Source organism: Cervus elaphus, chromosome 1 (genome assembly GCF_910594005.1).
Source record: "Cervus elaphus chromosome 1, mCerEla1.1, whole genome shotgun sequence".
In the NCBI taxonomy this organism is placed as follows: domain Eukaryota; kingdom Metazoa; phylum Chordata; class Mammalia; order Artiodactyla; family Cervidae; genus Cervus; species Cervus elaphus.
In genome coordinates, this window is record NC_057815.1 from 56,261,566 (window position 1) to 56,287,655 (window position 26,090).

At 39.0% G+C, this 26,090-nt stretch overlaps 1 protein-coding gene across 3 annotated transcripts in view; it reads right to left on the reverse strand.

Moving 5' to 3' along the window:
- Positions 1 to 25,972, reverse strand: part of ZNF143 (zinc finger protein 143) — a 61,129-nt gene extending 35,157 nt beyond the window's left edge. Inside the window, exons 1-7 of one of the 3 annotated variants that reach the window (XM_043903389.1) lie at positions 25,863 to 25,972; positions 9,497 to 9,611; positions 9,089 to 9,181; positions 8,152 to 8,235; positions 7,538 to 7,621; positions 6,054 to 6,250; positions 5,279 to 5,353 (exon numbers count right to left, since the gene is read on the reverse strand). In XM_043903389.1, coding sequence (XP_043759324.1) covers positions 5,279 to 5,353; positions 6,054 to 6,250; positions 7,538 to 7,621; positions 8,152 to 8,235; positions 9,089 to 9,181; positions 9,497 to 9,611; positions 25,863 to 25,904 — 690 coding nt within the window. In that variant the 5' untranslated portion in view covers positions 25,905 to 25,972. Of the gene's footprint in view, positions 1 to 5,278; positions 5,354 to 6,053; positions 6,251 to 7,537; positions 7,622 to 8,151; positions 8,236 to 9,088; positions 9,182 to 9,496; positions 9,616 to 25,862 lie in introns of all 3 variants that reach the window. The other 2 variants (XM_043903409.1, XM_043903399.1) reach the window with 2 other exon arrangements.
- Positions 25,973 to 26,090: the final 118 nt, after the last annotated feature.

A 26,090-nucleotide genomic window follows, 5' to 3' on the forward strand; every position in this document is an offset into this window, starting at 1 on the left:
ACTGTGGGTTAGGGCAAGCTGTCTACAGAAAAAATCTGGAGGTTGAAAAAGAGGGGTGAGCAGAGAAGTCCAGGCAGTAGGAATAGTATCACCAAAAGTATGAAAGTACGTCTGGAAGAAATGGAAATTTAATATAAGAACATTATATTATTTTATCTATATAATAGAATACCATAAAAAAGAAAGGGAAGTTTAGGCCCACATTTGGGAAGAGTTTTAGGTGTCATTCTGAAGTGTGAACCTAGATAATGAAAGTAAAAGAAACTAAAAAATTTAAAGCAAGGGGTTGACCAAGATCAGCTCTGTGTTTCAAAAAAGAAAACTGGTAATGGTGCAGAACACAGTGAAAGACAAAAGAGGCAAGGAGACTAAAACAAGTTTGTATAATCATAACTATGGAGTGATGAAAACCAGTCCAGGACAATTGACTAATGGAACAACATACAATACATGATTCTGTGGATATTTTAAGGACAAAAATGGACAGAATTCAAAATTCAAAAGCTAAATTAATAAACTAGACTTATAACAGGTATTTAAGTGGTCCTTGTAAACAGAAAAACCACCTGATGTGTTATATCACAAGGGAAATGTCTCAAGGGCCATTTAGAAGCTATTATCAGTGAATACTAATTAGCTTCTAAAACCATTTACAGAAAATGACTTCATTACTACTTTATGCTTAATATATGTTCTGAAAATTAAGAGATAACCTTAGCTCTGCCATAAATTCATTATGTGACCTTATGCAAGTTATGTAGGGCCTATTTGCCTATCTGTACCACGAACATTTTATGGCTGATTCATGTCGATGTATGGCAGAAACCAATATAACACTGTAAAGCAATCATCCTCCAATTAAAAATAAATAAGTTTTTAAAAGGAACATATTATGTGAAATCAGTGATATTTTTCCTTTCTTAAAACTTTTTTTTAAGGAGGCAAACTCCTTTGTCAGATGAAATCTCATCCAGCATTCATTTATACAGTATAAATCAGATAAAGGCATTCTGGGCTGCTGCCGACAGAGTTTATGTAGTTGTAGAGTGATAGACATAGGACAGAGGATAACTGGTACCTTTTGCTGCCTGGTTCAGTAAAATTCAATTTACAATAATGGCCTAATGCACACGGCAGATACAGTTTTTATTTTATGCTCTATATAAACTTGTATATTAGGATGTAAATATATTCCTTGGGAGAACAAAATGAAAGCAACCAGATTTTAAAAAGTATGTTCTCTTTCAAGAAATGAATACTAGAAGTATGGCAACAGAGGGACCTTTAGGGAACCATGGGACGTGTCAGCATTGCCAGGAAGATTTTAAAAAACAAAAAAAATCTTCACTGGTTTTATACAATGAATACAACAAGGTAGTGGTCCTTCAGTTTTTAAAAAATTTACTGAAGGACAGTTGGTTTACAATGCTGCGTTAATTTCCGCTGTACAGCAAAAATGATTCAGTTATACATATTGGGTTGGCCAAAAAGTTTGTTCAGTTTTTTCCGTACACTGTAACTAAAAACCTGAATGAACTTTCTGGCCAACCCTATATCTATAGATATATTCTTTTCCGTTATGATTTATCACAGGATAATGAATATAGTTCCCCATGCTAAAGCAGGACTTTGTTGTTTATCCAGGTCCTTCACTTTTTATTTTTATGTCTCTTTACTTTTTGGATTTCTAAATATAAACATGAAACCATGATTACTTAAAAAAAAAGTATACAATAGCTATCTATAGAGTAAGATAATGGTCTTCATTTGGGTTTAAAAAAAAAAAACCCACTAAAAATAATACATATTTTTTTAAATCCTGGGTTCCATCCCAGACCTACCGATAGAATCTCTGAAGTTGGTCTTGGGTTATTTTGCAAAAGTCCCACAGCTCAAACTCATGCTGGCCTTTGATTAATAACCAGTGATCTAATACATTTCTTTAGGAATGAAAAAAAGAGCCTAAGAAAAGCAAGATTCACTTGCTCAAGATCACATAGCTAGATAAAAGTACTGAATATACTTTTTTTTTTTTTTTTGGCTGCCCTGCACAGCGTATGGGATCTTAGTTTCCCAACCAGGAATCACTTCTGTGCCCTTGCCCTGAAAGTGCAGAGTCTTAACCCACTGGACTACCAGGGAAGTCCCCAGAAAATATATATGAAATGTGATCCACATTCAAACTGCCTATACTAAGTGGATTTTGTGGTAATTATCCAACCCATGTACTGGGAGAATCTGCCAACCTAGCCACAGACCTTGATAATCAGGGAAGATGGCATACCTAAGACTGACCAATGAGGTATACCTTGTATGGCCTGGCTTAAAAGGTGAAGCTGAGTCCACAGACTCTCCAGGGAAATCTTGACGTGCTTGTGGGTGGTAAACCTGAATGGCTGTGGTGAAACCAAATGCACACTCAAAGAAAATGCAGAGGAAGCCTGTCTGCGGAGAAAAGAAGGGAGCAGAGATGCCATGGAAGAGGGCAGAAGAAGGAAAAAGGAGTGCTATCAGCCTCCAGTCCTGATTCCTTTACCATTCTGGTTCCTGTGAAGTACAGCTGTTCAGCAGTTCCAATTCTTAATTTCTTATAAGATACGTTCTTCTTACAACCTATCTCTTTTTATCTTGAGCTAGATTGATGGGCTTTCTGTGTTATCTAGCTATTAGAGCTTTGATTGATTAAAACCAAGTCAGGGAATTCCCTGGCAGTCCAGTGGTTAGGATTTGGCTCTCTCACTGCAGGGGCCCTGGGTTCAATCCCTGGTAAGGGAACTAAGATTCCACAAGTTCCATGGTGTGACTTAAAACAAACAAAAAGCTGCCAAGTCAAAGGACTCTGATCTCCAATATAAATAAAACTGGTTTTTAATGAAGTCAAAACTCATGGAAACCATGAACAAGGGCCTTGGGTTCTTATAGAACATGTAAAGGCATCAACAATGTTGCATAATGCCTACACATATACAAATTATGTTCTCATGTATTACCTAAAATACTAATCAAATGAAACTCTCATTTGGTCTTCATAACCCTACGAGATGAGTAAAGCAAAGACTGTTATTCTCATTTAGCTAATAAGAAATCTCAGATACAAAGAAATTAAGTCATTTGCTCACAGTCACACAGCTACTACACAACAGGATGGAAGCTTGACTCAGACTTTTTTAAATTACAAATTACATGCTACTTTGATACCATACTGTTGCAGCATGAGGGTAATGACAACAGTTACAGCCTCCTCAAAACACATCATCCCATCATCCTTACAGCTCTTACAACCAAACACGTGGACATCTTTAAATAGATGAGTTTTTTCACATTGAGTACTACTGACACTGTGAACAGAATAATTCTTTATTGAGGTGGGCTGTCCTATGCCTTGCAGGATATCTACCCAGCAGATGCCTGACACCTGTAACAACCAGAACTGTCTTCAGACACTGCCAAACGTCCTCTAGGGGCAAGACCACCTTCCCTTGAGTGCACATGCTTTCAATACTCTAGGTCTTTGTTGTCTTATGAAATCTGATTTCAAGTAAGAGGTCAGCTCAGTAGCACAACTAGTATGCTTATGTTATAGGTGAAAGAAAAAGCTCTACACTATAAACATCACAATGAAAAAAAACTAAAGCTTTAAAACAAGACTATAAAAAAAATTTATTGTGTTAGGTACAGACCTCTTTAAAGTTCAGCCAGGCACAGAGTTACAACCTCTTAAGCAACTCTGGCAGAACGCCGATAGGATATTTTGACCTTTTAATACCATGTACTTGGCCCTCAACCTTAACTATGGTACACAATTATTTTAGAGGATGGAAGATTCAGAAACTTCTTATATAGCTTTTAACAGACATATGAGTCACAAATACAAACCACATATATAATTTAAAATGTTCTAGTAACTACACTTAAAAGTGAAAAGAAATAGGTGAAGTTAATTTTAGTAATTATTTTATCTAATATATCCAAAATATTATCATTTCAACATGTGGTCAATAGGAGACATTATTAAGAGATATTTTACATTCTTTTTTCATTAGAAGTCTTTGAAATCTGGTATTATTTTAGACTCACAGCACATGCCAGGTGTGACTAGCCACATTTCCCATGCTCAGCAGCAACAACATGCTCAAGTTAAAAAGTGTGGCCCTCACAACTACTGAGCCTGTGTGATGTGACTACTGAAGCCCAATCACCTAGAGCCTGTGCTCCGCAACAGAAGCGGCCACCACAATGAGAAGCCTGTGCACCGCAACAGAGTAGGCCCCGCTCACTGCAACTTGTGAAAGCCCAGGTGCAGCAATGAAGACCTGAGCAACCAAAAATAAATAAGTACATTTTTAAAAAGTGTGGCCCTGAAGCGATAACTTTAGGAATTAAATATGATAAAAAAAACTCTTGGAAGAATTAAAAAAAACAAAAAATCTGCTATGAGACAACAGTCAACAAAACATTAGAACTGCTAAGAACAAAAAGTAGCAGCATTAAAGCAAGAACATACGACAATGATCATACAAAGTCCAAGAACGCCCGCTCACACAAACACCTACCCTCAAACAAACACAAAAACACAGAAATTCAAAACAGAATCTTGAATTTTGACTTGTAGGGCTTCCCAAATGCTTCTGTGACTCCTCTGTACTTAACTACAGTACTTGTGGAGGCACTGACCGCTGCTCTAGGTGATTAGCTTGGTAAGGGACAGCCAATGACTGGACCCAAGGTGAGCATCTGAATCACAGGCAGCCGACCCGGGGCCATCTGCAGCCCAGGAAGCTGTCTGGTAGAAGAGGTAGAAACAGCTTTGACCAGAAGGAACAATGATAATTAGCTAGGCTGGACCCTCTCTCTAGAAGCCGAAACGGGAAGTATTGAAGGAATCAATTATAAGCAAAAGAAACAAAAAGACATAACAACCAAAGTAGCAAAGTTTAATCACAGTAAGGGTGAAGGCCCAGAAAAAGGATTTACAGACTGCCATGGATGGGGCAGACATAAGACCACCTGGTCTCCATAATTGCCTTGGACTCTAGAACACAGGCTTCATCTGGATTTCTGTGATATTTCTACTTCTTTAGTGCCACTTTCAACCAGATCATAAATTCTGAGACCTGAGGTAGCTGGAGAAAGCTGCTGCCGAAGGCACACTGTTTTTCTGAACTGGTAAAAATTTCCCTAAAGAGGTACTAAGTTCCCAATTCTTGCTTTCATCCTTAGAAGAGTCCAGAAATGCTGAGAGAAAGAGATTCAAATATAAAAAAGTAGCCTTACACACCTGCATTTTTTTCTCTTGCTCATTTTCTCCGATTATTCCGGAACCTGTTACACCTTCACTTCCATCAATGGACACCTATAAGAATAAAATAAAGTTAAAAAAAGTAGGGGGGACTTTTAAACTATATAAATGATATAATTTCAATACAGGGAGAAATCACAGCCCTTCTGATGTAAAACTTAAGATGTTCCTTCACCTTTTCCAATCTCTAATGTCTACTTCATAATCCATAAGCAGTTCCATCTATATACCTCATTGTTTCTTTTATGGCACTCATCCTTGAATTTTTTTCTGTGTGAATTACCTGCTACCCATTTCCCTTCTATAAGCTCTTACTTCATTCCTTTATTTTTATTCAAATATTTCTTTCTACCCTTCACTTCTTTAGGATAAATGCTGACCTTCTCTTTGATGCTGTCTCATTTTGACTTTGAGATTTCTAGTTTCTTTTTTTTTTTCTTTTAAAGAAAGATAAAGAAGCTGAAGCTCCAGTACTTTGGCCACCTGATATGAAGAGTCGACTCACTGGTAAAGATCCTAATGCTGGGAAAAACTGAGGGCAGGAGGAGAAGGGGGCAACAGAGGATGAAATGGTTGGATGGCATCACCAACTCAATGGACGTGAGTTTGAGCAAACTCCAGGAGATGCTGAAGGACACTGAAGCCTGATGTGCTGCAGTCCATGGGGTTGCAAAGAGTTGGACATGACTCAGTGACTGAACAACAACAAAAGCAGCTCTACCTGGGATGTTCTTGACATTGTAAAATGCTATACCTTTGCTGCATACTGTTCCAAAGCACTGATGGTGTCGGGGTCAATGGCGGCATCCCCAGTGTGCAGACCTGCCACTGTCCCATCAGCTTGAATTGCCAGGATGGTGTCAGACTGTGGGACTTGCACTGCATGGTGGATGTAAGCTGTGGTGCCATCTTCCAACTGAACTGCCTGTAATGCACTCTGGTCATAACTATCTGAGGGAGTGGAAGAGAATGGCATTAAATTAAAGGTAGTGTGATAAACAATTACATGTTTAAAGGAAGCAGGGAATGAAGTTTTATTGAGCAGCTACTATGAGCAGGGCCCATGTGCTTTATGCGTGTATTTCACTCAATCTTCACAAATATTCTCTGAGGTGGGTACACTTATCACCCTATTGTACAAATGGCAAACTGAGGCTTAAAGAAGTAAAGATACTTTCTTAAGACCCAGGAAATAAAAAACTAACAATTAATAGTCAAAAGCATTATGCAGAGAAACTAGGATCTGAACTCATGCCAATATGACTCCATCATGTTTTTTTCCCTCTAAATAACCACACCAAGATGCACACAGAATTGTTAAATAATAAATCTAGCCAATTACAGTGAACCTGTGATCAATTTCCACTGCTAAAGAAAAAAAAAGTCAGAGTTTACTTTTCCTCAACTTTAATAAATTTACTTACAAATTAAAATATTCTAAATTTTTAAAAGTTTCTTTCTTTGTTTTCACAACTAAACAGTCTTTTAAAATATTTACAATCATTCGATAATAAAATATTTTATAAAATAATAACAATAACTAATATTTATTGAGCGTTTACTTGGTGACAAATATTGTTCCAAGTGCTTTAGATGTTTGTATATTGTCTTTACAACTACCCTATGATGAGGATGTATATTATAATCTTCATTCCAGATGATGAAACTGAAGCACAAGAAGGGTAAATAATTTGCTCCAGGGCACACAGCTAAAAGACAACAGATCCAGACTGGAACCCAGATAGTCTGGCTGCAGAGCTGTGCTCATTACTCCTATGCATTTCACCTCAATCCCCTGATCTTCCCTACACAAAGTTAATACGCATGAACATTTTACCATATTGATTTTATTTTATTTTTTTTACCATATTTATTTTAGATAGTTTTAAAATTTTTATTTAGTTTTAAGGACCAACCCAAGGGGCAAAGGACCTTGCTAAAGACAGTACCTTTAAAAGGAAAAAAAATCCAAAATTTAACTTTCAAATGTTTCAATTTCATATTTTAAAAGCAGCCTCTATTTGAAGTCTTCCCAGGAATCAGGGTTTTGCTAGTCCAAACTGCTACTGGACAACTCAAATCATTAACAGAGTTTGATCAGACTGTGCCAAAATCTGCCATCTTACATTTGAGAGAAGAATTCTTCTTTTACATAACACCATTTCAGCAACTGAAGGTCTTATTTTTCCCACACCCCATTTCTCCCTTGTTTTATTCAAATGTTCAGAGCTAATTTACCTTTGGAGGTATGGTGAATAAATGCTGTAGTTCCATCTTCTAACTGCACTGCTTGCCCATCCTCTAAACGCAAACTGTCCCCTGCTCAAAAACAATGCTTACATTTAGATCCCATGTTATCCAAACATATTCTGATAATTCAGCAGCAAGAGAGTCAATAAACCATTAAACACATCATACAAACCTACGCTTGCTTTAAGGATCCTTGAATATAAATAATTTCAGCAAAGCTGCTCTGAATAAGTGTTTAAAGGTAAAAAATATGTTTATAATACCTGAGGAATATATACCAGGGGATAAGGAGAATTGACAGGAGGGAAAAGAAAGAAGAAAATAAGAAGACATGTAGGATTTAGCTCAACTAATAGAAATATTCATTTAAAACTGTTGCCCATTTATCTCCAGAGTACAGTCTAGTAACTTCTTTTATATTATGTCTGAGAGAAAGTCTCAAGTTAAAATAGTCTTTAGATCCTCTCTTTGACATCTACCCATCTCTCCTTTCAGAAGGAGGACTAGAGATCGGGACCAAGTTAAAGTAGTAAGAGGCAGCTGGAGGCAGAAAACACTGAAGTATGGGAATCAGGAAGGTTAAGTGAGTATCAAATACTTACTAGTTTTAGGTATGGGTACATGTTGAACATAGGCAGCAGAACCATCCTCCAACTGAATGACCTGACCATCTATGAGTTTTCCATCTAGAAACAAAAGATTTAAGCCAATAAATTAGGACAAGCAAGAAATTTAAACTTCATACAATTTCAAAATGATATCAACTATAAAAACATACACTACTTAAGATCATGTTCATCTTGCTTCTTCCCTCAATGTTCTGAGGCAATTCAATAACACATCCAGTGATCCTACAGAAAGCAGAAAATCCTCCCTCAGCCATCCTTCCTCCCCTCCAATTTTCAATTAGTTTCAATTTTGAATTAGAGGAAGAATGGCTCATGATAGCAAGCTACATGAGTCAAACCTCCATATACCTTTCAGAGCCACTTAGGAATAGGGACCCTGACCACAGCAAAGCTACAACTGGGAAGACAGAAAGACATATCAGTGCATGAGAGGTTAGTTGTCATTCTTATCCTTGGGGGCTACAAGTCCCTTGATTATGCATAGGTGTGCTCAGTAGGTTTCCATAAAAACAAGAAATTTAAGAACCAGGCTATTTCTTGGAGCAAAGTAAACACTGATTTAGAAACAATGTAATAAAAGCAAAACCAAAGGTCTATTTTTATGCATATTTTGTAAAAACATTAAATAATAATTTAAAGTGCTAAAGGTCTTACTGATAATAGGTCAAGGAAACTAACCTCTCCCTTTCCTCACTAATTCTGATAGCCTAGAGTATTTTCCAAATATCTCAAAAGGTTTCCTCAAATTATCAAAACAAAATTTAAGTTAAACTGAAATGACTTAAAATTACCACATGCAATATACATTATCTTTAGGAGGGGTTAGGAAAAAGTTATAATTGCTAGGTATTCCAACTCTGAGGTTATGAATTGCTGGTAATAACCAATGGGCTGTATATGAAGCACATACCTTTAGAATTGTGCTGTATATAAGCAGTAGAACCATCTGCAAGTGTTACTGCTTGCAGGCTTACACCTTCCATGTTTTCTAAATTGTCACCATCTATTACAAAACAAAAGGTATTTTCTTTAGATAACTATCATATGTGCATGCTGTTTAAGTTTTTAAGTAAAAATTAATCAAAAGGCAGACTGCTTAACTTAGACTCAAATGGACTTTCTTATAGCATTTACAAAAAAATATTTCCATGCCCTACTGTACCCAGCATCCACACCAAGGTAAAAATGCTCATAAAAAGGCTTAGCTTTGTGTTGCCTTTAGCTAAGGGAGGAGGAACAAAGTTATTACATTTTTTCCATTTTCCCTTAAGATAAATATTTCCAAACCCACAGGGTCCCTTCAAACAGAGCTGCTCACCTGCCACAGTCACTGCCTCTGTCAGGCACAGGGTAACATGCTGGGCCTCCATTCCTCCTCCAGGAAACTCTGTCATTCCCTGAGAATCCCGATTTATCTGGGCTAACAACATTTTCTACCTTGAAGAAAAATGCAGGCATTGAGAACAAAAAACAATGTATTTACAAAATAAAATCTACAGAGAATATTTATGAACTACAAAAAACTGCCAAGGAAGTTATAGAATGTTTTGAAATAAGCTGGAATTTCACTTAATATGCAGGGTAAGATTATTAGCCCAAAGTCCAGAGCATGCTTTTAATAATTCATCAGAAAATTACTGAGCATACTGACAAGTCTTGCCCATCAGTTCTGTACCATGTCTAAAACTCCTGTAATTAGCATTCTTTGGGTTTAACATGGTTGAATATTCCCACTTAGAATCCATGAATGTACTGAGTCCATTCTGTGGACAATCTTCAGAAATCTATCCTGAATCTGGCCACTTCTCACAAGCTTCACCTCCCTGATCCAAGCCACTACCATCTCTTACCCTAAGTTGTTACTGCAACAGCATCGTAATTGGTCTCCCTGCTTCTACTGTGACCTCCTTCACAGTCTCCTATCAACACAGCAATCAGACTGCCCTTTTTGAAGGGAAAAGTTAGATCTTGTCTCGCTTCTCAAAACTCTTTGATGATTTGTCATCAAAGTAAAGCCAAAAGTCCTTATGCTAGCCTGTGAGGCCAATGATCTTGCCCCCATTTTCTACTGCTCTACATCTCATTCATTCCATTTCAGCAACATCAGTGCCCTTGCTTTCCCTCTAACATAGTGGATGCTCTGCTGCCTCAGGACCTTTACATTTGATGTTTCTTCTGCTTGAAACAGTCTTCCTGGTATCTTCATTATTACTCTCTCGTCTTCTTCCAGTCTTTGTTCAATGGCACCTCAAATGAGAGCTTCCTTATTTACCTCACTGCAAACTGTATCGCCAACCCTCAATGATGATACACTCTATCCTTCTTCCTTCCTTTATACTTCAGCACAGTACTAATAAATTGACATTACATGTATTTACTTATTTTGTTTGTTTCTTATCTATTTCTCCCTCTACTAGAATGGACAGGGATTTTTATCTGCTCTCTGCTGACTAAAGTGCCTACAAAGTACCTGGCACATAGTACACAATAGGTGCTAAATAAATGGATGCATGAATGGCTCTTTAACCAATCTTCACCATAACCCCCTGCCTCCCTTTTCCCACCTCCAGGTCCCATAACTTCTGTGGGCCTTGAGTTGTCTCTAACAGAAATTGTGATAATTTAGCTGCCTTAAGCCAGGGAACTGGACAACAGCATCTCTTGAGGACTTTTTCAGGTCTAAAGATCTAATTTCAGCTGTCAGTATTTAAAAGGGAAATATACAGATATTAGTAACATTTTACAATTGTTTAGGACTAGAAGATTTTCATTTTATAAACACTATAAACTGCACCTTCTTTGGATTAAAGCCAAGGACTATGGTTTAGACTCACAGAAAGCCAGTCAAGAACTGACTTCTCAGGGATTCCTGAAATATTTATAATCTATATCTGTTTATAGAGTGTATGGAAACTTCAATTATTTCCTTGCTACTTCTAAGGACTAACAGAGAAGCCTCAAAATAATAATGGTACTCTGCTATTAAGCTCCCTGATGAGTTTAAGATTGGGACAGGCTCATTTTCAGAACAAGTACTGTCACCATACAACAGAAATAAGACAAGAAAATGGAAGGGAAAGCACCTATAAAAATGTAGTAAGTACTGTATAATTTTTACAGTATACATCTAGATAGTGAATTTTGAAAAAGGCAGATTACAAGTTAATTTGGGTCATGATACTAAAAAATGTCCATTTGACCATAACTCAAGCATTTGTCCTTTTCATTCAATTATTTATAAATCTCCAAATAACTACATCAACAGGTAACTGATAAAAGTTCTTTCTTGTCTGAAAGCTGGTAAAGTGTTAAATTTCCTTAGGAAGGCTTCAGCACCTGTAGCTTCTATCCTAATCGAAAAAAATGTACATTAACTCAAAGATGAAGAGTCAGCTGATTCCTGGACACAAATTGCTGGCAAATACACTTGGTGGTAAAGGATTCAGAAGAGATCAAATGTGTACTACCACTGCCAGAGATAATAAGTGATGTCAGGTCACAGCCCATCTTATTCTCAAAAAGACTCCGTGATACAGCTAATGCCCTTTGTTAGAAAATGATCAAATGGGGGAAAATATGATAGTGAATAAATGAAATAAGCTAGAGTTAAAACACTCTATAGTTACTCACACCATATTCACATTCATGTCGTGATTGTGCATCAACATTTTCAGATAGTGTGTAAACAGCATGTGAGAGGGGCTTCCCAGGCGGCTTGGTGGTAAAGAACCCACTTACAACGCAGGAACACGGGCTTGATCCCTAGGTTGGGAAGATCCCCTGGGGAAGAAAATGGCAACCCACTCCAGCACTCCTGCCCAGGAGACCCCGTGGACAGAGAAGCCTGGCGGGGCTGCAGAGAGTTGGGCACAGCTGAGCACGCACAAGCATGTGAGATACACACACATCTCCAGAAAGGGCCACCTTGCGAAAGGTAGTCAATTTCCTGTGCTTTAATAATGAATCGTGGACCAAAATCAGACACAGGGAGGCTGTGGTGGGGCACAACAGGAATCTCAAAGGAAGACATACGTAAAGTGATAAGTTCCTGCCTTTCCGGAAGATACTGATGAATATTAACATAAGAAAAGAGAAAAAAAAACACATTTATGAAGTGCAGCACACGTTATATCCAGAATAAAGCATTCCTACAACTCAACATCAAAAAACAATAACCCAAATTGGACAAAGGACTTAATAGAAATTTCTTCAAAGAAGATAAATGGCCAACAAAGATGAAAATATGCTCAATATCACTAATTATTGAGGAAAGGCAAATCAAAACCATGATTAGATATCACCTCACACCTGTAAGAATGTCCACTACCAAAACACAGGATAAGTTTTGGCAAGGACATGAAGAAATTAGAACCTTTGTGCACTGTTGGTGGGAATGTAGAATGGTGCATACATGAATGCTCAGTCATGCACTTATCATAACACTTATCACAGTATACTCTAATTACCTTTCTCCAGAGCAGAAGCAGTGTGTTTATAGTACGTGCACACGCGCTCAGTCTCTTCAGCTGTGTCCGACTCTTTGTGACCCCGACTGTAGCCTGCCAGGCTCCTTTGTCCATGGGATTCTCCAGGCAAGAATACTGGGGTAGACTGCCATTTCCCACTCCAGGGGATCTTCCCAACCCAGGAATCAAACCCAAGCTTCTGGCATCTCCCGCGCTGGCAGGCAGATTCTTTACTACTGCTGCTGCTGTTGCTGAGTCGCTTCAGTCGTGTCTGACTCTGGGCGACCCCACAGACAGCATCCCACCAGGCTGCCCCGTCCCCGGGATTCTCCAGGCAAGAACACTGGAGTGGGTTGCCGTTTCTTTACTACTAGCAGCTGCTATTAAAAACAGTATGGAGGAAATTCCCTAGCAGTCCAGTGGTTGGGATACTTTGCTTTCACTGCCAAAGGCACAGGTTCAATCCCTGGTCAGGGAAATAAGATTGCCACTCCACAAAAAAAAAATAATAATTAAAAAAAAAGATAAAAACAACAACAACAACAAAAACAAACAAAAAAGACTGTTACTCCACAAGCTGAGTGGCACGGCCAAATAAATTTAAACAAAATAAAAACAGTATGGAGATTCCTCAAAAAATTACAAATAAAATTTTACCATATGATCAAGCAATCCCACTTCTGGGCATATATCCAAAGGGATTAAAAGCAGACTCTCAGGAACTTCTCTGGTGGTGCAGTTGTTAAGAATCTGTCTGCCAATGCACGGGACAAGGGTTTGATCTCTGGTCTGGGAAGATCCCACATGTGGTGGAGCAACTAAGCCCGTGCACCCCAACTGCTGGGCCTGTGCTCTGGAGCCCGGGAGCCACAACTGCTGAAGCCCAAGCACCTGGAGCCCACACCCCACAAGAGAAGACACCGCAACGAGAAGCCACACAATGAACCAGGGAGCAGCCCCCACTCATTGCAACTAGAGAAAAGCCCTCATAACCACGAAGATCCAGTACAACCAAAAATAAAAAAATAAAGATAATCATGCTTCCCACATTAAAGAAAATTAGTAATTAAATACTTGCTGATTTCATCCCCTAAAAAAAAAATCAGGGTTTCCTCAGTGGTTTGAGTCTACATCAGACCAATATTTTAAAATGTGAAGCCCTTAGATATCTCAAATTTGGTGTAAATTGTGAGATACAATTATTACCATGAATTATTATGAAAATATAAATCTAATGGTTTAGGTATAAGAGTAAGGACTTCAACTAAAAGTAATCTTTATTATAGTAAGAAATGATACAAAAAGAAATCTAGATTAACAAATCCTAAAGACTTTTTGCATGAAGCTACAGAAACCAGACTCATTTGAAAAGACCCTGATGCTGGGAAAGATCGAAGGCAGGAGGAGAAGGGGGAGACACAGGATAAGATGGTTGGATGGCATCACCAACTCAACGGACATGAGTTTCAGTAAACTCTGGGAGTTGGCGACGGACCAGGAAGGCCTGGTGTGCTGCAGTCCATGGGTTCACAAAGAGTCAGACACGACTGAGCGACTGAACTAACAGAAACCAGACCTTCAGAAATTGTCAAACTCCAGTTCTAACCTCAGGCTGGTTCCACCTACACACTTACCTGAGAAGTCACACCTTTCTATTACCTGGTCTTAATTACAAATTTTCCTTATAAATTCACTAATATACAAAGTGCTTCTTCATTTAAGCATGGTCATTTGTGCTGCATTTTATGACATCTCCTACCCTGGAATGAGGAAGTTTCTTAGTATAGCCAACATAAAAATAGCAGGCTATTCTGTAACTTTGTAGTTTGCTGATTCAGTTACACTGCTTTGATTAACCTTTGTGGAAAACTATCTCTAAATCTCTTCAGTTTTATTTAAATATTAATACACCCAGGGAGTAAGCATGTTCCATGGATGCAATGTAATTCAGTTAAGCACAGAGTAGTTAGAACGTGCTAATAAATGACATAGTTTTCATAGGCTGTACAGAATGCTAAAGAGTAAAAGGGAGGGACAGAGTTTATACTACCAATTTTAAAGACGTAGGATATTCTAGTGGGTGGGTGAAATGTTGAAACTTGAAGGCTTTACCAACTTCCAGGAACATTCAGAAATGAAAGATTTACAACAGACTGGCAGGAAGTTGAGATGAGGCCTGGAGAAGTAAAACTAAAATATGTGTGAGAAAAAGCTCTGAGAACAGAGACAAGAATTTAGAAATGGACATATAGGTCTAGTCATCAGAAACATCAATGTTGGTGATGGTCTGTTCTTAACTGAAACACTGATATGAAAAATAACCGAAAAAAAAAATTCTCTCTCAAATCTCAACAATGCGGTACTAACAGCAGGGCTTGATAAGGGCATTCCTGCATAGTTCAGTTTACTAAGCATGCCCTGGCCTGCCTGCACTGAGTCTAGGGAGTTTGAGGAAGTAAGTAGCAGGAGAGAGGTTCTGATATATTCAAACTCCACTTCTAACTGTGATCCTAGGTTGTACTTTATTTCCCCCAAGATAAACACTGTATATGTTAATATTTTATTATTCAAATTGCTCATCTTGTCATAGGTAAGGGAAGCAAAACATTGTCAGACAATTACGAAAATTACACAGAGCACTCCTGACAGACAACCGCAACAAAACAGATCCTTTGTACAAAAAAGTACATGGAATAGGACACTAAACATGGATAGTAAAAACATACACCTCTAGTCAGAAATAACTTTGTATAGGTCTCATATTTACAAAGCATTTTTCAGATCTAAAAGCTTATTTGATGGAATAAAAGTTGTGAAGGGACATAAAAGTTCTTGGGCTATTCCAGCCTCTTCTGAATCCCCAAACCTGTCCAGAAAACTTACATTTCTTTGTTTCCTCATGGCAACTATTTAAATATTTTCCATTTGTCTCAAACCTCCACCCCCTCTTCTGCTATCCCCCCACTCTGTCTCCTTCAGGACTTCAATTAATCAGCCCTCAATGTCACAGAAAATAAGTCATCAGAGGAATTCTCTGCCAATAAACCTCACTCCACTGCATTTCTGCACGTTTCTTCCTTCTTCTCCTACCGCATTACTTTCCTACAAGGTAAGACCAATTCTTCAACCTGTACTCTCCATTTCGTCTTTCCTCCACAGGGATTTCATGGACCTCTTCTGTAAACAATTTCCCTCTCCCACAGTTTCTTCCAATCAATAACTTAAAAAACACAAACACAAAACAAAAAAACTCACCTCTGACTCAGCTACTTGTATCTCTTTCCTATCACAGCTAGATTTCCTTAACAGCTGTTACGAAGAATGCTTCCTGATTTCCCACTGCCATCTATCTGATTTCTGTCCCTAAGAACGGAAACTCTCTGGTTGGTCACTGATCTCCATTTTAACATGAAGTTCAATGGCCATTCCTAGGTATGAATGAGAAATGAAAATATTCATCCATCCACAAAGAGACTTATACAAGAATGTCCATAGCAGCTTTATTCATAATAGTTACAAGCTGGAATGAACTCAAATGTCCAACAATAAAAGAAAGGATTAAAAAAAAAGTTGTGATAAATTCATACAATAGAGTATTACCTAGCAATAAAGAGAAACAAACTATATACACATACATAACAGTATGTAACAATAACAGTGATGAATCTCAAAATTATTATGCTGAGGGAAGTAAGATAGTCCATAATATAACTTCCAAGAACACCATAATTAATCTAGTGTTAGAATAAAATGTGATTGCAAGGTTAGGGGGCTGACTGGAAAGGGGAACAAGGGAATTTTCTGTGGTGATGGACATGTTCTATTATCTTGAGTGATGATCATCTGGATGTATACAATTGCCAAAACTCATCAAATTGAAAATAGATGATTATACCCCAAATTTTCAAAAAGTTTTTTTAAATGACCAGACATTATAATATCGTTAAACATTAAAAAAAAAATGTGACGGATACTTTTCTGTCTTTGATACCATGGACCTTTTTCTCTTTTCTAGAATACTCTCCTGCATTGGAATCTACGCATCCACATGCTCCTGGTTTCCTCTAACTTCCTAACCAATCCTTTTCCATTTCTCCGACGGGTTCCTAAATGTTGAGAACCTGCCGAGTTTGCATCCTCATTTGTTCTTTCATTTTATGCACTTTTCCTCTTGGAATATCATATCCATTCCCATGGTTTCAAAGATCTCTATAATTTACAAGTTTTCTAAAATGATCAAGTCTTTCCTCTTAATGGCTCCTGATCTATTTATCTAGCTGCTTGTTGGCCTTGATGACATTCACGGTCCACAGCCACCTCCATCTCAAAACAGTTTGCCATAAAATTCTACTTTTCTATTTTCTACCTCAATGATACAATCACCTACCCAGCAGTCAAATCCCCCTTAATCTCCAACTGATCACCAAAAATGATCACTTTACCTCCTAAATATCTGTCAAATGCATTCACTTCTCTTATTAGGCAGTCTTAATTCAGGCGACCATCACCACTTGGGTTATTACATCAGCCTCCTGAAATCCACCTTTACCCTCCTTCAACCTGATCTCCACAGCACTGTCCTGCTGCTGCTGCTAAGTCGCTTCAGTCATATCCGACTCTGTGCGACCCCACAGACGGCAGCCCATCAGGCTCCGCTGTCCCTGGGATTCTCCAGGCAAGAACACTGGAGTGGGTTGCCATTTCCTTCTCCAGTGCACGAAAGTGAAAAGTGAAAGTGAAGTCGCTCAGTCGTGTCTGACTCTTCGTCACCCAATGGACTGCAGCCTACCAGGCTCCTCTGTCCATGGCATTTTCCAGGCAAGAGTACTGGAGTGGGTTGCCATTGCCTTCTCCGACAGCACAGTCCAAGTGCTTTCAAATCCAATCAGAGCATTTCTCTGTCATAAAAACCTTCAAAACTTTCCCACTTACCCATAAAGTCCAAATACCATGATTGGGGTTCTACTAACTTCTCCAATACAATCATCCTGGTTTGCCCAATACTGACAAGGTTCCCAGGTCAAGGAACTTTCACTTCTGTTTTATTTCTCTGGGGGGAATTTGTTTTTAAAATCGGTATAGCTTCCAGTTCAAGACAGTGGAGTAGAAGGCCTGTGGTCAGCTCTCCTGCGAGAGCACCAAAACTGCAACCAGCTGTTGGAACAACCAACAGGAGGACGCTGGAACCCACCAAAAAGATACCCCACATCCAAAGACAAAGAAGCCACAGTGATATGGTAGGAGGGGCACAATCACGATAAAATCAAATCCCATACCCACTAGGTGGGTGATCCACAGACTGGAGAACAGTAATACCAAAGAAGTTCTCGCACTGTTGTGAAGGTTCTGAACCCCACATCAGGTTTCCCAGCCTGGGGATCCAACAGAGGGACTGGAAATCTCCAGGGAATATGGCCTTGAGGGCCAGCAGGATTTGATTATAGGCCTTCCAGAGCACTGAGAGAAATAGAGACTCCAAGCTTGGAAGGCACAAACAAAATTCTGCGTGCACCAAGACCCAGAGGAGAGGAGCAGTGACCACACTGGAGACTGAACCAAAACTACCTACCAGTGTTGGGAGGGCCTCCTGTGGAAGCGTGGATCGGCATGGGCTCACCACAGGAACAGGGGCACTGGAAGGTCCCCCTTGGCATAAAGTCTCTTGGAGTTCACCATTAAGTCTACCATAGAGCCCACAGATCCCAGGGCTGGATCAAACAACTACCAGGGAGAGTGTCCAACCCCACCCATCAGCAGATAATTGTATTAAAGCTTTACTGAGCAAGGCCCTGCCCACCCGAGCAAGACCCAGCTTTTCCCATTCATCAAGAAGCTGACATAAACCTCTTAGCAGCCTCATCCATCAGAGGGCAGACAGAAGAAGCAAGCAGAAGCACAGTCTCACAGCAGCTATAACAAAAACCATTATTACAGAAAGTTAATCACGATGCAAAAGCAGAAAGTTATGTCCCAGATGAAGGGAAAAGATAAAATCCCAGAAGAACAACTAAATGAGGTGGAAACAGGTACCTTCCAGAAAAAGAATTCAGAATAATGATAGTGAAGATAATCCAGGATATTGGGAAAAGAATGGAGGCAAAGATTGAGGAGATGCAAGAAATGTTTACCAAAGATCTAGAAGAACTAAAGAATAAACAAACAGAGATGAATAATACACTAGAAGGAATCAATAGCAGGATAACTAAGGCAAAAGAACGGGTAAATGAACTGGAGGACAGAATGGTGGAAATCACTGCCACAGAACAGAATATAGAAAAAAGAATGAAAAGAAATGAAGATAGCCTAAGAGACCTCTGGGACAACAATAAACACGCCAACTTTCAATATACCAACATTTGCATTACAGGGGTCCCAGAAGGAGAAGAGATAGAGAAAGGACCTGAGAAAATATTTGAAGAGGTTAATAGCTGAAAACTTTTTGAACATGGGAAAGGAAAGAGTCAACCAAGTCCAGGAAGCAGAGTATCCCAGGAAGGATAAACCCAAAGAGGAACACACAGAGACACACAGTAATCAAACTAACAAAAAATAACGACAGAAATAAAATATTAAAAACAACAAAGGAAAAACAACAAATAACATACAAGGGAATTCCCAACAGGCTACCAGTTGATTTCTCAACAGAAACTCTACTGGCCAGAAGGGAATGGCATGATATATTTAAAGTGATGAAAGGAAAAAAAGAAGAAAAAAATAAAGTGATGAAAGGGAAGAACCTACAACCAAGAATACTCTACCCAGCAAGACTCTTCCTTCACATTTGATAGAGAAATCAAAAGTTTCCCAGATAAGCAAAAGTTAAGAGAATTCAGCAGCACCAAACCAGCTATCCAAAAAATGCTAAAGGAACTTCTCTAGGCAGGAAACACAAATGAAGGAAAAGACCTACAGAAAATAAACCCCCAAACAATTAAGAAAATGGTAACAGGATCATAATATAACCTTAAATGTAAATGGATTAAACGCACAAGCCGAAAGACACAGACTGGCTGAGTGGATGAAAACCTGTGCATATATGCACTTCCACTTACCATATTACCCAAACTAGGATCTAACAGAAAAATCTGTAATCACTTTTTAAAATCCAGATACATATCAGAATTATCTTGAAATTTTTTGAAAAATACAAGTGCTCAGGTATTGCTTTTACCTCCATAGCTCCATGTTTCTAATGAGCAGTCATGTTTAAAAACTGGACTACATGATGAACTTTTATCTAATTTGTTTCACTTTTGATATCTCATATTCAGTGTTCCCATTTCATTTAGCTTATGTTTGCCATCTCCTTTTTTTTGATATTCTTTCCCAAGTCTTTATCAAGTGTAGTAGAAAAGCTTTTGTATACATATATATAAACATGTATACTTTACATATTAAAAATATATGTATTTTTGCCTAACTAAAAAAATTATGACATTTTTATTCCACTTGACTTATGAATAGAATACTAGATTTCTAATTAAAAAATAGATATGCAACAAAGGTTTACTGTATAGCATAGGGAACCATAGTCAATATCATGTAATACTCTATGATGGAAAATAATTTAAAAAATAATATATATTTGTATAACTAAATCACCTTGCTGTGCACCTGAAACACTGTAAGTCAACTACACTTCAATAAAAAAATATATATATATATTATAGAATAAATAATAAAAAAGAAAAAAAAACTGGAATAGTCTTGGGCAAGGGCTTCTCTGGTTAACTCAGACAGTAAAGAATCTGCGTGTAATGCAGGAGACCCAGGTTCCATCCTTGGGGTGGGAAGATCCCCTGGAGAAGGGAATGGCTACCCACTCCAGTATTCTTGCCTGGAGACTTTCAAGGACAGAGGAGCCTGCAGGCTATAGTTCCTGGGGTCGCAAGAATCAGACACAACTGAGCGACTAACACTTTCAAAGGCAAAACAGCTTGGAAACTATTTTAGACATAATAAAAGACTGAGCACTGAATAAATGTGTAAATGCTGTTGGAAGCCAGAGCTCTCATTAAGGAAGAAGGGAAATGCAAATATGGAATAAGGGAAGAAAACAAAGAGCTCTGTGGGATGAGCTGGAATTGGAGGTACTGGTGTGAACTCAGTCTCTAAAATGTGCTTATGTGTGTATACACAGGCATATCCTACTCTGTTCTCCTTTTGCTCCTTCCTAAGGTAGCTATTTTTCTCCAAGGTTCTAAACACAGTAAAACCACTCAAAAACTGGCATGACCGAACAACTAACACTTTTACTTTCAGCAAATCAAGACAAGTTGATCACTCTATCCTTCAGTCTTATTCTAGTACAATCTTACATTCCACATTCCAGCAACACTGATTAAAATTCTAGTAGCTAATGATACTAGTATCATTTAATATTATTAATAATTTAAAAATTTAATAATGATAACTTACTCTTCCAAATTACTATATGCCAGGCATTACTACTAAATCATTTAATCCTTCTAGTAATCCTACGAATTAAGTATCACTTTACCACAATTTTGCAGATGAAGAAAGTGAAACTCAGGTTAAACGATGTCCTTAACTTCACAACATAAGTGGTAAAATCACCTAACCATTTCGCTCAACAACTTTTACATGAGCCCAAAGTATCTCTTCTTGCATCTGGGCTCTGAACAGTGCCATTCATTCCCTCTAGAATACTTTTCCTTCTCTTTGCTGCTGCTGCTGCTAAGTCGCTTCAGTCGTGTCCAACTCTGTGCAACCCCATGGATGGAAGCCCACCAGGCTCCTCTGTCCCTGGGATTCTCCAGGCAAGAACATTGGAGTGGGTTGCCATTTCCTTCTCCAATGCGTGAAAGTGAAAAGTGAAAGGGAAGTCGCTCAGTCATGTTCGCCTCTTAGCGACCCCATGGACTGCAGCCCACCATGGGATTTTCCAGGCAAGAGTACTGGAATGGGTTGCCATTGCCTTCTCCACCTTCTCTCTTTACTTGGCTAAATTCTTCAGATTCCACCAGAAAGTTTTATCTCAACTCCCCAAACTGGGTCTGAATGCTTTACCTGTATTTCCCAAGACACTCTGTCCATACCCTTATCATGACACTTACCACAGTATACTTTAATTACCTGTTTTTCTCCAGAGTAGAAGCAGTGCATTTATAGCATGTACATGTGTGCTCAGTTGCTTCAGTCACGTTTGACTCTTTGCGACCCTATGGACTGTAGCCTGCCAGACTTCTCTGTCTATGGTATTCTCCAGGCAAGAATACTGGAGTGGGTTGCCATGCCCTCCTCCAGGGGATCTTCCCGACCCACAGACCATACCTGGGTTTTCTGCACTGCAGGCAGATTCTTTACTGCTGAGCCACCAGAGAAGCCCATACTTATAGCAACCAGCTACTAAAACATACAATAATATCTAAGGATTCCCCTATTGATATAAAGTATGGGTTATATCTAGGAAGGAATACTTACAAGACATGGTATACAGCGTTATACTTAAGAATAAGGACTCCTGAGCCAGCCTGCTTCAAACTCTCATTGATCACCTATTATCTATGTGACCTTGGGCAAGTTATTAAAAACGCTGTGTCACAGTTTCTCTATTTGTAAAAGGCAGGTACTTCACAGAGGTACTACAAATAAAAATCGCTTGTAACAGCACATGGCATTACATGTATGTTCGCTATTAATGGGCTTCCCTGGTGGCTCAGAGAGTAAAGAATCCACTTGCAACGTGGGAGACCTGGGTTCCGTCCCTGGGCATGGCAAAGCACTCCAGTATTCCTGCCTGGAGAATTTCCGTTGACAGAGGAGCCTGGCGGGTTACAGTCCATGGGGATCCCAAAGAGTTGGACATGACTGAGTGACTAAGCTGCTTATCAGTAGTTTAAAGCTAAATGAGAAGCTAAATGTCTCTGTCTTATTCACCATTTTCACCTACTACATGCACGATCTTGGTTTTCTGACCAGGGACTGAACTCAGGCTCCCAGGCAGTGAAAGAATTGAGACCTAACCACTGGACTGCTAGGGAATTTCCGTCAAGTAGTGTTGCCAGAGGAGGAAAAAAACAAAAAAAAGTTTCAGAGATGTGTTATTCAAGAGAAACTTTCCTCTTGTTCATAATTTTCCTTTTTGAAAATACCTTTACTGAGATACAAATCACATACCATAAAATTTATCCATTTAAGGTGTACAGTCAATGACTTTAGTATATTTAGAGTAAACAAACATTACCAAAACCTGAATTCAGAATATTTTTATCACCAGCAAAAGAAAAGCCTATCTCCCCCTTCCCAAACCCACAGGTAACCACCATTCTACTTTCTATTTCTACAGATTTGCTTATTCTGGACACTTCATATAAATGGAATCATAGTATATGGTCTTTCACGACTGTCTTTTTTCACTTAAACTAAATAATGTTTTCAAGGTTCCTCCATTAAAAACTTTTTTTAAAGCTAAAAATAAAAAATTTCAATCTATAAAAATGCTGAATCACTGTTATACACCCTAAACAAGTAAAATGTAAATCAACTATACCTCAATTTAAAAAAAGAAAAAATTTCCTTATCCCTATGAAAGTTTTTTTCCCTCAAAAAGAAGATAAAAAATAATTTCTAAAGGTTATTTTAAATAATTGACTTAAAAAAAACATATTTACTTATTTATTTTGGTAGAGCTGCCACATGTGGAATCTTAGTTCCAGAAATCAAGAATTGAACTCAGGCCCCCTGACAGTGAAAGTACCAAGTCCTAATCACTGGACAACCAAGGAATTTCTATAAAGTGGTATTTTAGGTACAAAAAAATGTAGTTTAGAGTTAAATGCCTGTGTCTACACATTAATGGATGAGTTATTTCCACAGAGTACAGAGTTCCCACAGTGGCACGGTTTTAAAATAGGATTAAATTTATGGGAAACTGAAAAAAGGTGTATCTCTGTTGTCAACTTTTTATTTCTATGAGAGGGAGGGAGATTTTCAGTATAGATCCATCTTAAAAACAAGATCATTTTGATAATACACTGTCTTACAAAAGCTACCCCTTAAAATGCAAATTAAGCATAGAAATCAGCAATGACACAAACAACTCAACTCTTTAAATAATCACTATGTCCTGAAATAAAGCCAAGAGCAAAAAGACTAAGAACTGGGTAAAATTCTCGAATTAAAAATAAAAACAAGGGCTGCCCTAGTAGTACAGAGGCTGACTCTGAGTTCCCAATGCAGGGGCCCTGGGTTTGATCCCTGATAGGGAAACTAGATCCCACATGCTGCAACTAAGGCCCAGGGCAGCCAAATAAACAATTTAACAAATATATAAAAACAAAAACTATATAAGAACTTCAAAATTAAGTAATGATAAGAACATCAGGACTCAAGAAAGTTCTCCTCAAGTGATCATAAATTGTACCTACATTATATTTAATAACAACTAAACTAACAGTAGAGGGGACTTCATGGTGGTCCACTGGCTAAGACTCCACACCCACAATGATGGGGGCCCTGGTTAGCTCCCTGGTCAGAGAAATCAATTCCACATGTTCATGATGTAACTGAAAGATTGCACATGCCACAACTAAGACCCAGAGGAGCCAAATGAAGAGATAAGTAATAAATAAATGTGATTGTTTATGGCAACATTATGCATAACAGCCAAGACAGAAGAAACCTGAAAGTCCACATCAACAGATGAACGGATAAATAAAAGGCGTTAGTCCAAACAATGAAATATTTGGCAACAAAAAGAAATGAAGTACTCATACATGCTCTAACATGAATGAACCTTGCAAACATGCTAAGTGAAAGAAGCCAGTCACAACAACCCACATACTGTGTGATTCAATTTTTACGAAACACTGGGAACAGACAAACTTGTAGATTAGTGGTTGGGGAAAGAGGTGTATTATGGGGAAATCGGGAGAAACCTAGTGGGTACCGAGTTTCTTGCCGGGAGAACATGTTTTAAAATTTTGGTAATGGTTGCACAACTCCGTGAAAACATTAAACCTACCTAATTACATACTTTAACGGGGTGATTTGTAAAGGTCTGTATACTCTATCAATAAAGCTGTTATTTTTAAAAACTAAAAGGTGGCTATGGAAAAAATGGGCAAAGTATTTGTACACCGAATAATTTCCAAAGTAATCTAAATACACGGGTAAAATTCGTTACTATCTTACTGAAACTTTTGGATGATTTCATTACCAAGTCTCTTACTAAATACTTAATAACCAACTGAAAATATGCGACCAACAAGGGAAAATATTAAACATTGCACAGATTTTTGTCAACTACAACAAAACTACTGGACTCTTACAGCTTCTAGTAAGATTCAGGACAAAGGCGACAACCTCGAAGTTACAATTTTTCACATCTCCAACTAGATTATACCAGCTGACTACAGACTACACTTCCAAAAGCTTAAATTGATCTTAAACTTAAAATCAGTTTGGCAATCATTTTATCACTTTTTACTTAACTTCTTTAATGAGTAAACAATGTTAAAAAAGAAAAAAGCAAAAGGGGAGAGGATATTGATGGACGTTCCACAATAAATGTTACAAAGCAACGAAAAGATTCGTTCACTCTTTTCACCAAAATCGAGAAAACAGAATGATAAAATCAGTTATTTCCAATATTCGATATTAGGCTCATTGACCCCAATCTTTTTTTTTTCCAAGCGAGGGAAACAAGAAATGTGTGCAGGTCTGAGGGGGAGGAAATACTGGGGGCAATCTGCAGGCGGGATCCCAATCGGGCCCTCGGCCAGTTCTGCCACCGGCACGCCAGCCGGGGCCTGGTGCTGACCAGGGCCCAGCGTCCCAGCCCGAGGAGCTTCGCCGCGGCGGCGCCTGGGAACTCGCTCCGCGCGGAGGTCAAGCTGAGAAGCGCCGCCAGGCTCCCGAGGGCTCCACCCTCCCCTCTTTCACTCCCTCCCCTCGGCGGTCCCCAGAGGGGAACAGGCGGGGCGCTACGCGACGAGACTTGGGGGAGGGGGGGTGGTTTGCGTCCTCAGAGAGAAAAGCTCCGCCGCCCCAGAGTGGCGGCCGCGGGTTATTAATAAACTCCGCTTCTGCCCAGACGCAACTACCGCGGCCGGCCGTAGGATCGGCAAGGCCTGAGGTGGAGGTTGAGCAGCCGGAGCCAGAGCCCGGGCCCGAGCGGGCCCGCGCCGCCGCGCTGAGGGCGGCGGCCGGGCGGAGAATAATGCACACTGGGTAAAAACACATTTATATACGAACCTCCGAGAAAATTTTCCAACAATTCCTTCGTCCGACCACCATGCACCAGGACAGGAAACAGCCGCCCGGCCCCCAAGCCCCGCAACCCGCATAGTAGCTCTGAGGCCCGCCCCCAGCCTCCATTGGGCTGTAATTACGTCACTCACTGGACGCTTCCTGCTTGCCATTGGCTCAAATTTAGGCGACGCGAAAGAAGACGGCCTTATCCACGCCCCCTTACCTGACGTC